This window comes from Siphateles boraxobius, unplaced genomic scaffold (genome assembly GCF_051911475.1).
Source record: "Siphateles boraxobius isolate OS27281-9 unplaced genomic scaffold, OSU_SipBor_1 223, whole genome shotgun sequence".
NCBI classification, from domain to species: Eukaryota; Metazoa; Chordata; class Actinopteri; order Cypriniformes; family Leuciscidae; genus Siphateles; species Siphateles boraxobius.
The window spans coordinates 211183-224652 of NW_027508837.1; the positions used below are offsets into that span (position 1 = coordinate 211183).

The 13470-nt window shown below is 39.9% G+C and overlaps 2 protein-coding genes across 3 annotated transcripts in view; one reads left to right on the forward strand and one right to left on the reverse strand.

Annotated features, from left to right (window-relative positions):
- Positions 1–1428: 1428 nt before the first annotated feature.
- Positions 1429–4543, reverse strand: map1lc3c (microtubule-associated protein 1 light chain 3 gamma). 2 transcript variants are annotated; one of them, XM_077240308.1, is made up of 4 exons: positions 2744–4543; positions 2590–2645; positions 2402–2508; positions 1429–1909 (listed from the first exon to the last, which is right to left on the reverse strand). In XM_077240308.1, exons 1-4 carry the CDS (start codon positions 2799–2801, stop codon positions 1726–1728), a joined length of 405 nt encoding a protein of 134 aa, XP_077096423.1. In that variant the 5' UTR covers positions 2802–4543; the 3' UTR covers positions 1429–1725. The 2 variants fall into 2 exon arrangements, with proteins under 2 accessions (XP_077096423.1, XP_077096422.1); XM_077240307.1 differs by having other exon boundaries at positions 1577–1909; positions 2590–2657; positions 2744–2848.
- A 126-nt stretch (positions 4544–4669) lies between these two features.
- Positions 4670–13470, forward strand: part of strn (striatin, calmodulin binding protein) — a 67876-nt gene continuing 59075 nt past the window's right edge. The window contains 1 exon segment of the mRNA XM_077240283.1: positions 4670–4876. Coding sequence (XP_077096398.1) covers positions 4670–4876 — 207 coding nt within the window.

Genomic DNA, 13470 nt, shown 5'->3' on the forward strand with positions numbered 1-13470 from the left:
TGTGTCGGTGTGTGCCAGTGTGTGTCGGTGTGTTCCAGTCTGTGTCGGTGTGTGCCAGTGTGTGTCGGTGTGTTCCAGTCTGTGTCGGTGTGTGCCAGTGTGTGTCGGTGTGTGCCAGTCTGTGTCGGTGTGTGCCAGTGTGTGTCGGTGTGTTCCAGTCTGTGTCGGTGTGTTCCAGTGTGTGTCGGTGTGTGCCAGTCTGTGTCGGTGTGTTCCAGTCTGTGTCGGTGTGTGTCGGTGTGTGCCAGTCTGTGTCGGTGTGTGCCAGTGTGTGTCGGTGTGTTCCAGTCTGTGTCGGTGTGTGCCAGTGTGTGTCGGTGTGTGCCAGTGTGTGTCGGTGTGTTCCAGTCTGTGTCGGTGTGTGCCAGTGTGTGTCGGTGTGTGCCAGTCTGTGTCGGTGTGTGCCAGTCTGTGTCGGTGTGTGCCAGTGTGTGTCGGTGTGTTCCAGTCTGTGTCGGTCTGTGTCGATTATTGTATCTCTCCATCTATTATTCACTGAAAATAATTTATGAAACAAAATATCAAAATAGTCGAATGTTATATGCATGTGAAGTTACTCTTCTTCACACACAGATCTAATGTTTGTCTGCATCACGGGGCCGGAGCTGTGCTTGTGTTATCAGATCACACTAATCTACACACTACAGGCGTACACATTAATACTCCATGAAATGAACAGCTAGATAATCCTCATTACCAAAATGAGACGCACAAATTCACTGCTAAATCTTTAAATATGCCCACAGGTGAAACACTGAAACATCTCATCTCTGAAGAGCAAGAGCGCCACCTGCTGGTTCATCGGAGCTGGGACAATTATAATCAAACTAATCAACACTGTTTTTAAGACACTGCTCAATATTTGGGTCACTTTACAAAACTTGGTTCTCCTTAACTTCAAAGCGCTTCATATACAATTCATTCTTCCATAATTCGTCACTTTTAAGAACATTTCATTCATTTTTAGATTTGATTGTAATATGGCATTACTGTATAATAGTAGATTGTGGTCATATTCAGTTTTGAACTCAAGTTTACCCATTTTATTGTAAATTGGCCAGTAGGTACACACAGGTTTGGTTGTGTTTGAGAAATGAGCTACGTAATTTGATAGTAATCATTCAATGCATTTTTTTGGCCGAGGCAACGGAAAAATTATCCAAAGTTTAGTCCACATGGACTTGTTGGGTTAATCAAAGGTCAACTTCCTATATTTAGGCATACAAATTATTAATCTTTGAACTGCTTTTGCACCAGCGATGATTGTGTGCATTTGCACTGATGAGGGTCGAGCTGATGGTTGTACCAACTTAAACTGCAATAAGTGACCTTAAATTTTGCTTTAAATCTTTAATGGCAATGAAACATCTTTATAAATATATTTTCCTTGCTTTAACACTTCGAAAAATAAAGTGCAAGTGCAACGTGTTTAGCATCAAACATGAACAAAATCCTTTATTCTTTTAAATCCCCACATGATTAAGCAATGAAAGATTGACAATTTTATTTCTCAGGCATATTTGAGGACGCCTCTGCAGAACATGAGTGAACAGAAGTCTCCCTCTAGCGACCGATGCACGAATTAAAGAATTTATTACACAGACAATTAAAACAGTCATTAGAAAGATAAGTATATCTAAATACCTAAAAAGTTAACACTATATACAAAGACTTAAATATCTCACAGTTCAGTGAAGTAAACGAATAAGCCCCCATTTGAACTCATCACCTGTTATTATAAGCCTCACAGTGTCCAAACATCTCCTGAGAGGCGTATGTCATATACAGAAAACCATCTTCATCTTTATGGTCCTTGTAGAGCTGAGCCATGGTCAGAGACATGCTGGCGATGCCGGAGTTGTTGATCAGCAGGTAAAACGCTTGATTGGGCATCAGGGTCATTCGATTCCTGAGAAAAATCAAATCAGACGTGAGGAAAAACCAGACTATGAGGAAAACCCACACCGTGAGAAAGTGCTTAAATCCAAATCCAGCCAGGTGACGATCAGCTGACGCCTCGAGCGAGTCGCTGTAGTGTGAGAACTCGGGATCCATGGAATAATATATCCTTCTACTACTATAGCACATTACTTAATCATATAAACTTTTAGGTACTTATCTTTTTTACATATATAAAAACCAAAAAGCTAAAGCTGCTTTTAAACTAGATACACATTCGCGCCTTTTGAAACTATAACGTTAACGTTAGTTTAGCGCGCCTATGGTGACCGTTATTTTCTGAGGTGATTTTAAACACTGTCTGCGCCAACAGACATTAGTAGTATTGTAAGCAGTGCTGCACAAATAAACGTGAATTTAATTTCTAAGAACTTTAGACAGAATCATAATCATTTTTTAAACATTTGAGTAAATAACGATAGTTGTGGAGGGTTTTCCTCACCTGATGATGGTGACGAACTGTGTCATAGTGAGTTCTTGCGGCACGAGGAACTTTGTCTTATCCAGAGGCGGCAAGTACTTCTCTCTTTGATATCGCTCAATAATCACCTGAAATACACATTATTTAACGCAAAAAGCCAGTAATAAATAAAGTAGCCATACACACACTCAGAACTGGGCTTTTCCTACCGGGATTTTAGTTGGAAATTTAGTTCTGATTCCAGCCACCTCGTGTTTCCTCGTAGCTGGTTGGTAATCAACATTAAAAAAAACAAAGACAACATTTGATTTTGACAGTATCTCAACAGATTGTCTAATGCTTGTATGATATAAAGACACATACCTAAACTCTTCCTCTGTTTGAAAGGTTTGGGATGTTGAGTTGTTTCAAACGGAGGCATGTTGTATCTCCACTGACCTGTGCGCGTATCAATTACTGGCGAAGCGCACTAACACTAATTAAATAGTGCGCTGGCTCTGACGTCACGGGTCACGCACGCTGCCGCTTTACCACCTTCAATCCACTATTAAACAGGAGTTTAAAATAATAATAAAAATACAATTGTTGTTGTTTCCAGTTGTTTTAGTATACTTGTTTTTGTCTACACTAATAAGGATACAATTGTTGAGTTGTTTTAATATAAGTATTTTTTGTCTACACACTAATAAGGATGAAGATACACATTCCTAAAGTGTTGCAGGTAAATTAGGGTCTGAATGGATCTTGTGTTGTTCACGGGTTTGACCTTCTCAGGATGTGTGTAAAACAGAGATTAGTATTGTAGTGTTGTACCCTATAACAGTTTGTGCATGACATGATCACTTAAACAAATGAATCCATTGTGAAAATATGACACCAGCATTTGGTTGACTCTCGATTATGTAATGTTAATAACATGCATTTTATATTGCCTGCCTTCTTTCATTTAATTGTTGTGCTGGTGCTCATGTGCATATGGCTTATTTTATTCGTAGTAATATTGTGTTTAAAATCTCCAAATCTGTATTTTCATTAGTATTTATTTTCCTTGTGTGCGTAGAGGATTGCTAACCTCTATCAATAAACAAAAAATTCTGAAACTAGCAATGAAGAACGTTTGGCGGAAAAAAGAATAACACGCATCCGAACTACAAGTCCCAGCATGCTCAGTGCACTCGTCTCTGATTGGCTACTCACAGTGCAAATAGTTTGTTCTGTCCAATCAGAGTGTTTCGTGCTCGCAGTGATCTGTTGACTTGCTTGTGGGCGTGAAATGAGCGGAAACCAGCGTTGAGAAGTGCGAGTCATTTGAACGAATCGGTTCGTTCGAACGTTTTGTTTGAACGGTTTTGTTCTTTTGAGGCATATTCAGACATGCGCGCATTTTTCATGACTTTGTTGTTTGATAAATATTTTGTTAAATATCTGCATAAATTTAGTGTATTCATGGTATTTAGTGGAAGTAATTTTTATTCCCGATTATCTTTTTGATAGCCTACATTTCCTACATGCTCGAAAATATTATATAACATTTAGTTTAACGTGATGTACTAAATATATAGTAAGTATATAAACTAAAAGTAGGCTATTAATTGTATCAATTAATTGTATGCTTATTTATTTATTGAGCATTTATTTATTTCTGTATTTATTTTTAGGTAGAGTTGGTCCTTCATATACATCAGAATACGCTAACATACATAAATCAGTATCAATTCAAATAAAATGTGATAAACAGTATATAAATTATATAATTAAAACTGTAAAAATAAATCAAATCAATTTATTTATACAGGACTTTGATCAATGTATTTATATAGCACACTTATATATGCAGTTTAAAGTGCTTTACGGGCAATAACAAGCAAAAGACACAATAAATAAACAATTAATAACCAAGCACTAAATCATGAGATTTGAATGTTCAGTATTATAAGACATAACAAGAAAGCCAGGGTAAAATGTTTTTAAGTCACATTTAATTTAGATGTCGCTAAAACAATCACTCTAAACTAAAAACCGAAACGTTAAAATCCATGTTATTAGTAAGCTGCCATTTCTTCATTCCACTTTGCGGTTCGGTTCTACGCGATCGGTTCAGCGAATCGGTTCAAAAGAACAATTCATTCGCGAATGAATACAACTAGCGGAAACGTCATGAAGTGACAGCAGCAGCTCGCGGTGAGTGAGCCCGTTTCCCTTCGAGCTCCGAGGCGGATATTTCAGCGAGCGATCGGACGAAATCTAGTGTCCGTGTGGTCGATCAGACCTCCGATTCCCGGCCTTGCCATGGACGAGCAGGCGGGCCCCGGTGTGTTCTTCAACAACAACAACAACTCGGTCCTTCCCGGAGCGAAAGCGCCTCAGCCGGGCGACGGCGGGGACACGGCCCGCGCTCAGTACAGTATTCCGGGGATCTTACACTTTCTCCAGCACGAGTGGGCCCGTTTCGAGGTGGAACGAGCCCAATGGGAGGTGGAACGGGCCGAACTGCAGGTAACGCGCCTTTTGCGACCGTTATTATTTTCTGAGGTGTTTTGAACGCTCTCCGCCAAAAGTCTCAATCAGACATTTGTGGGCTTGTTTTTCTCTCGCGCGCGCTGACGTTATACACGCACGCGCGCGCGCACACATACACAACCCTGCACACATTCAACGCAGCAGCACAAAAAACTTGAGTTTCTCTCATAATTCCATTTTAATTACATTCAGAATCAAAAGCCGCCTTTACTGCGAAACGACCAGAGAAAATATTATCTCTTCATTTTTGCTATGAAATATGGCCAGGACATGTTCTTGAAAGGAATTCATTCTGCACATTTTTTACATTCCTGTCTTCCACTGAGATTTTAAACAACCTTCATGTAGAGTAATTCTTAATGTAGTTTCTTCATTCTAAAATTAAGTTAAATGTTTCATAAAGAAGTCTGTTTGTAGCACCATTAAGATATTTTTACATTATAGCATCATATGTATGACAATGTGTGTGTTTGTATAATAATGTGATGTGTGTGTGTGTGTGTGTAAGTATGTGTGTTTAAGTATATATTATATTTATATATATATATATTTGTGTGTGTGTATGAACAGCATCATTTTCAGGATTTTACACCGTAACAATGAATCTTCATAAAGAGAATTACAAACCTAAAATGAAGGCGTTCAGCATTAACTGTCTTGAAAGTAATGTCACATTGCAGAAATCTTCAAGGCCCTAAAATCAAGCTTCTGGTGTGACATGTTGATGTTTCTGTGAGTTTGTTCCTGTGATTTCTCGTCATGACATCACGGTAGGAGTGCAGTTACATCATCAGTCTGTCACCTTCCGCCTGCATCATCTGCATAACTGAGTGATGCTTTGAGACAGTGTATCATCACAACTACAAGGAAGTCCTTAAACACTAAACAACTCCTTTGCCTGGCTGTGACTATATAGTGTAGACTCTCTGGCTGTGACTGTCGAGTGTAGATGACTGTCTGGCTGTGACTATATAGTGTAGACTGTTTTGCTGTGACTATCTAGTGTAGTCTCTCTGGCTGTGATTATCGAGTATAAACTCTCTGGCTGTGACTGTTTAGTGTAGATGACTGTCTGGATGTGACTATATAGTGTAGACTGACTATATAGTGTCGACTGTCTGGCTGTGACTATATAGTGTAGACTGTCTGGCTGTGACTATATAGTGTAGACTGTCTGGCTGTGACTATATAGTGTAGACTGTCTTGCTGTGACTATATAGTGTAGGCTGTCTGGCTGTGACTATATAGTGTAGACTGACTATATAGTGTCGACTGTCTGGCTGTGACTATATAGTGTCGACTGTCTGGCTGTGACTATATAGTGTAGACTGTCTGGCTGTGACTATATAGTGTAGACTGTCTGGCTGTGACTATATAGTGTAGACTGTCTGGTTGGGACTATATAGTGTAAACTGTCTTGCTGTGACTATATGGTGTAAACTGTCTGGCTGAGACTATCGAGTGTAGACTGTCTGACTGTGACTATATAGTGTAGACTGTCTGGCTGTGACTATATAGTGTAGACGACTGTCTGACTGTGACTATATAGTGTAGACGACTGTCTGGCTGTGACTATATAGTGTAGACGACCGTCTGGCTATGACTATATAGTGTGGACTGTCTGTCTGGCTGTGAGTATCTAGTGTAGACGACTGTCTAGTGTAGACGACTGTCTGACTGTGACTATATAGTGTAGACGACTGTCTGGCTGTGACTATATAGTGTAGACGACCGTCTGGCTATGACTATATAGTGTAGACGACTGTCTGGCTGTGACTATATAGTGTAGACGACCGTCTGGCTATGACTATATAGTGTGGACTGTCTGTATGGCTGTGAGTATCTAGTGTAGACGACTGTCTGGCTGTGACTATATAGTGTAGACGACTGTCTAGCTGTGACTATCTAGTGTAGACGATTGTCTGGCTGTGACTATATAGTGTAGACGACTGTCTGGCTGTGACTATATAGTGTAGACCAGAGGTTTTCAAACTGTGGGTCGCGACCCATTTGTGGGTCGCAGATTGGGAAGAGGTGGGTCGCGCAATCACTTTATTGGCTGCAGCTGAATTTACGTTTCATGAGTGACACATACAAACAGGTTGCACGTTGAACCAACGTTAAATAGAAATCGCTATATTGCTTAGAGCGATTTAAAGTTAGATAAATGTCAGTATTGTGTTTCATGAAGCGCGCGCGTGCGACTTGTTGTGATAACAATTTTCACCGTCTCAGAGCGGCTTCGGTTCATTAAGCGTTCAAAAAATGTTTGGTGCGCATTATTAATGAGAAGAAACTCGTTTACTCCAATCACTGCACTGCATTCTGCATGAGATCGCATTACACCGGAGAATTCAAATGTCACGAAAGGTTGATTCAGGTCTGGGCTGCGTTTCCCAGAAGCATCGTGAGCTAAGTTGTTTGTAGAGACCATTGGTGGCAATGGTTCTGCGATCTACTTAGGCATACGATGCTTTTGGGAAACGCATTAATCTCTGTCGTCTGTTCAACACAGCGCTGTTGTCTTTCAGGTTCTGCGATCTACTTAGGCATACGATGCTTTTGGGAAACGCATTAATCTCTGTCGTCTGTTCAACACAGCGCTGTTGTCTTTCAGAGATATGGTCGTCGTAAGAGTGCGTTGTTTTGTGTTCCCTCGCATGCATTTTGATACCTACCAACGCATAAGGAAAATATATATGTAAAAAGTGATTAAAATTTATACACACGAGCACAAAAGCGTTTTCTGCGCTGAACAACGCAATGAGTTTAACAACACTCGCAGCATAAATAGGCTATTAGTATTGAAATTCTAGGTCCTGGGCATAGCCTACTGACAAATAAAATTATTAGTATATAATATATATATATATATATTTTATATTCTGATTTTTTTGTCATATCAAACCTTTGCTTAAGATTAAGCTAATTTAATCTTTTTCATTTATTTAAATTTGTTTTGCCATGTTTGGGTAAATCAGTTGAGGCATCAGACAAAAACTACTCAGTATTCTTCACATTATTTCAACAGCCATAAGGCTACTATTTTAATTCTCAAACTTTTTGATAATGTACCATAAGTTTATTGCAATTAAACTTATATGTCATACTATGACAAGAAAAACTGCTCTAAAGAGAACTAACGCCTCCCACCCCACATTCATGCTTTAAAATTATTTAGGTGGGTCTTGAGATAGATTATTCTTGTCTACGTGGGTCCTGGAATGGAAAAGTTTGGGAACCCCTGGTGTAGACGACTGTCTGGCTGTGACTATATAGTGGTGTAGACGACTGTCTGGCTGTGACTATATAGTGGTGTAGACGACTGTCTGGCTGTGACTATATAGTGTAGACGACTGTCTGGCTGTGACTATATAGTGGTGTAGACGACTGTCTGGCTGTGACTATATAGTGTAGACGACTGTCTGGCTGTGACTATATAGTGGTGTAGACGACTGTCTGGCTCTGACTATATAGTGTAGACGATTGTCTGGCTGTGACTATATAGTGGTGTAGACGACTGTCTGGCTGTGACTATATAGTGTAGACGACTGTCTGGCTGTGACTATATAGTGTAGATTACTGTCTGGCTGTGACTATATAGTGTAGACGACTGTCTGGCTGTGACTATATAGTGTAGACGACTGTCTGGCTGTGACTATATAGTGGTGTAGACGACTGTCTGGCTGTGACTATATAGTGTGGACTGTCTGTCCTTGATCTCCAGCAGTCGAGGCTGATCTTCTGTTCGTTGTCCTGCTTCACCTCCTGTAAGCCCTTCACGCACACACACACACACACACACACACACACACACACACACACACACACACACACACACACACACACTTCTCTGTGATTGAGATGAGATATTTACACCTAAAGGGCAGCGATTGATTAATGAATGCTTCGGGAATGTCTTTGGCATTTATGGGTCGTTTCCCCGGACGTCCGAACAGTCGCTCCATGTTTTATTATGCATGTTGAATGAAGGACAAACCAGAAAGTGTGCGTGGAAAATACTTACAGGGATTTCAATCGTCAGGTCAGCACTGGGTATATTAAATGATTGTTGATTGTGGTTTTGATAGCGTAAAACTATAGAACAAAGGTACAAGTGACCATTGAATGAGTTTTACAGGTGATTAAACACATCAATCTGATGTTTTTTTTTTGTTAGGCCTGTTTGCATTCACTTAAAACAAGTTAAGATATAACTAGCTGTTAATACCTCACCATAGAGCTGCACTATAATGATTTATATAATAATCACGATTGTTTTTCTTAAAAATTCTAATTACGATTATTATGAATCATTCTTTTTACATTTCATTACAATTATTGCACTTTCACGTGAGCAAAAATTAAGAAAACATCAACTCGAGGTTTATTATTTTACCTTATCTCTGTACATTATAAAAACTGGTTAATGCTTCTCTCAAAAGCTAAAACGGTGAAATTCCTAACATTAATTACAATAATTCCAAATTGTATTCATGTATTTTAATATAAACCAACAAAAATTACTTGTGGTTCCTGAATAAATGCACTTACGCAACCTCTGAGCTACAATAGAAACGCAAACAAAATATAACCGAGATTCATGCTTGTAAATATTCCAAATAGCGCAGACGATTTTGCTTAAATAAACAAGAGAAGCAGAAATCTCGATTAAAGGGGTCATGAACTGCGAAATCAAATTTTCTTGTTTTAGAAAAATACTCTGTATTTTTCAGAACTCAAAACCTCCGAAAACAGCTTTTATTAAATTACTCGTTTCGGATTTTGTCACATTATGACATCATAGTGCAACGAAAGAAGATCGACGCCCACTTCTGCATCATCGCCTCTTTAGCCCCGCCCATCGATGATTTGAAATGCCAAGTTGAGGAAAAACACAGTCTTTGCATTGCCTTCCTTGTGATCCTAACATTAAGAAAGCGTGGATAAACTTTATTTTTAAACAAAGTTCCAGATTGTGTCAGTAAGCTTCATTTTACTGCCGATTTATTTTTAAACAAGACAGCGTGTGACGCAGGCTCTTCAGAGAGTCTGAACATAAGTTATTGAATCCGACAGCGAGTAACAGTGTTTTTACCATGTGTCGCTTTTACTTTATCTGATACAGATCGTTTAATATACTCACTTTACTCAAAAACTATGAACCATGATTATAAGAACGACAGTGCGACAAACGATGGTGTATTCATTCATAATTTGTTTACACGAATCACCGTTAAAAGTTTTGTAACTAAGTATTTAAACTTTATTTGCCACAACCAAGCATTTGTAATGTGCGTAATTGTTTCAACTAAGTACACCTCTCTGTAGCATCTTCGTTTAAACACTAATATAATGTAATAACTATCTCGAAACTACATTCCATGTCAAATCAACCAAATTTTGGAAACTTTCCTGGCTCAGTTTTTTTATTTTGTTTATATTTTTTCTGAAGAAAACCAAACATAAATGGTTAAGATATCTTTAATACGTCACAGTTACAGGCATGCAAAACACAAGACGTGCTTTTTCCCCGTTTTGAGCTGTCACCGTTGGCGTGTAATGAAACAAAGCTTGACAAAATCAACAGATTTAACTAACAGATGAAATAATAACGCTACCACATTTCTAAAGTCATTTTTACCCCCCTGTAATAAGGGGAAAATTAACAAGTATAGCGAACATCGGAAGTTTTCAAAACAATTCCACACGTGTAATAATAGCAGCAGGGATATTAAAGATAATTTGAATATGCAAAACTGTTAGCCAATCACAGCAGTGGGCGTTTAAGTCTTGACTGCGACTTGCCTTTCAAACAGAGAAGCTCAAAAACAGCTTATTAATTCTAAATTTGGATGTTTTTACATGCATTTGTCCGTCTATATGATATTGAGGAAGCGCTGAAATCATAACATTTGTACATTTTTATTTCAGTGTGCGAAAGTACGGATGCAGCATTTGACATCCCTAGAAGGCCGTGTGTAGTTGAGGAGATCCTGACTGATGTTGGGTTTCTTTCGTAACCAGCATGCCTTTCATAGCTGTGTGTGGGCGCCGGCGTGTAGGAGAGGTTCATGTGTTGAAATCGCCCTCCAGCACCTTGACAATCAATTGAAAGGAATATAATTCTCCCGTTAGCGTGTAGGCTCCTGCTCCTGAAGTCAGAGACGTGGCGCAGTGAAATGAAAGGCTGAAGCGAGTGTGTGTAGGCAGCGCTGCTGTTAGTGATGCTGGGAAACAGGACAGATGAGCTGATGTTGGTGACTCACGCTCGCTCTCGCTTGTGTCGTGTCCTCGGCTGGGAACGGGGATGCTCGGCTTGACCAGCGAGGGATAAGTCAGCGCTTTATCAGGGACGGGTCGGGATGCTCAAGTAGAGTCGACTAGTGTGTTCTTGTTAGCTCTGGGCGGTATGAACAAAAATCATTAAATCAATATCACTGTATTTTTCTAAATGATACCGGTTTCACGGTATATGACTGTGGCGAGGGACGGCCGAGGGACGTGAGAACGGTCTCTCACGTCCCTCGCCACAATGACGTACAACCTCCGAGTGGCAGTGGATAAGACACTTGCCTTTTGTGTGAGAGACCCGGGTTCGAATCCACTGTGAGACACCAATGTGTCCCTGAGCAAGACACTTAACCCCTAGTTGCTCCAGAAGCGTGCGACCTCTGAAATATACAGCAATTGTAAGTCGCTTTGGATAAAAGCGTCAGCTAAATGAATAAATGTAAATATGACGGTATTTTTCCTCCAAGCATGACTGGGTGTAAGCCACATTTTCATGTGTGACAGTATCTGTTCATTTTTATTGCAGTTTTAGGTGTTTTACTACTTGAAGTAAATGAAAATTAGCATTTATTCTTTTGCAGTCCATCCATATGTTTTACACAACAGCCAAATTAAACAGATTGAGTTAAAATAGCTTGAACTTTAAACTTCATGTTAAAACTCTTGACTCATGCGTAACATGTTTGATGCTTTGCTCTATTTTGTGCATGTCCAAAGTCTGAAGAAACCTTTCCCCTGTTTTCTTCTCTGATGTTGACATGTTGTTTGTTTGTGATGATGAAGGCCACAACATTTGAATCCAGATCTCACAGAGAACAGAAATGTTCAGGAACTGTGTGTGTGTGTGTGTGTGTGTGTGTGTGTGATGTCAGGCCAGCATGTGACTCTCCGTCCACATCTCATACACTCGCTCTCATTGGTCGTTCGTTTGGTAAGTTTGTGTTTGGTCTCGTCCCATCTGGACGTCCATTTCTCACAGACACACACACATTACACATTTTCCTACACTTTGCATTTACATTCACCCTGTTTTCCCTATTTTCTGGCATCCATTGCAGTTTTCAGAAACACTTTTGTGGACAGAGGACTGACACTCGACACTCGCTGCGTTTACATCCACAACTTGTGTTTCAGTCCGGAATATAGTGTTAACATGAACGCTGAACATGTGTTAACAACTTAATATTTATCCATATCTGGTCATAATTTGGAGACAAAGAGCATGTGGTTTATTCCTTTTCTAAATAATATAAATATAATGATAAATATGAACAGCACGGCACGACGGCTCATATACTAATTGTCTCCAAATTATGTCTAGAAACGGATAATAAGTCTGCTGTTTAGAACAAATAAAGAGCTGTGTGTGAATAGTTATTATGCGCAGACATCAGGAAACTCTGTATATTTGTGCAGTGTGTCCATGTCAAAAAATTATTCTGATTTGAAGCTTGTGACATATAAACACACACATCAACCCGATCACATGACTACACTGCATTCAGATTCATCAATCGCAATGAATTCAGTCCGACTGAAACACAAGTTGTGCATGTAAGCGCAGCGAGTGTTTAAGGTGTTTAACACGAGGGCTTTTCAGTGCGATTGAGCCGTCGATGCGATTACTAACGCATTATTTGGTTGCATGTAAGCATAGCCAGTCAGTCACAGACGTAAATAATTGATCCAGGCCCGTGTTTCCCTCTGGCTTGCGTCCGCCTGTGCGCGTTGGAGTGTGTGAATGCGTGGCCATCTGTGTGTGTGTGTGTGTGCCATCTGAGACCTGCTAATGAACGCCTGTATTCTGCGCTCTCAGGTTTCCGCCGTGTGTGTGGCGTTTCCCACTGGCTTCTCTTTGGGTTTGACATAAGCTGTTCGACTCATGAACTGAATCAATCACAAATGCACTTATTTCCTATTAAACCGCTCAAGTAAAGTACTAATCTTCCCTTAATCTGCTTGCTTGGCTTATTCCTAAATTCATGTACTTTGATTTCCAGCTAATAACCAATTAACTCTCAGCTCAAAATTACACTGGTGCTTTAGACCCCGTGACTGTGTTCGTTTTCCTCCTTAGAGAAGCAGTCGTTTGGAAAAGTGTGTGAAGAACCAGTACAGCGGCTTTAGGCCCCAACATGCTCTAGTAACGCCACCCTTTGTGTGTGTGTTTGTGTGTTTATTGGCCCATAAAGGCAAGTCTGCCCTTGTATCTGAAGGTATGCGCACCTTCCTGTTGTGCGCGGTGAACGCCCTGCATCTTCCCTGACACATCACTG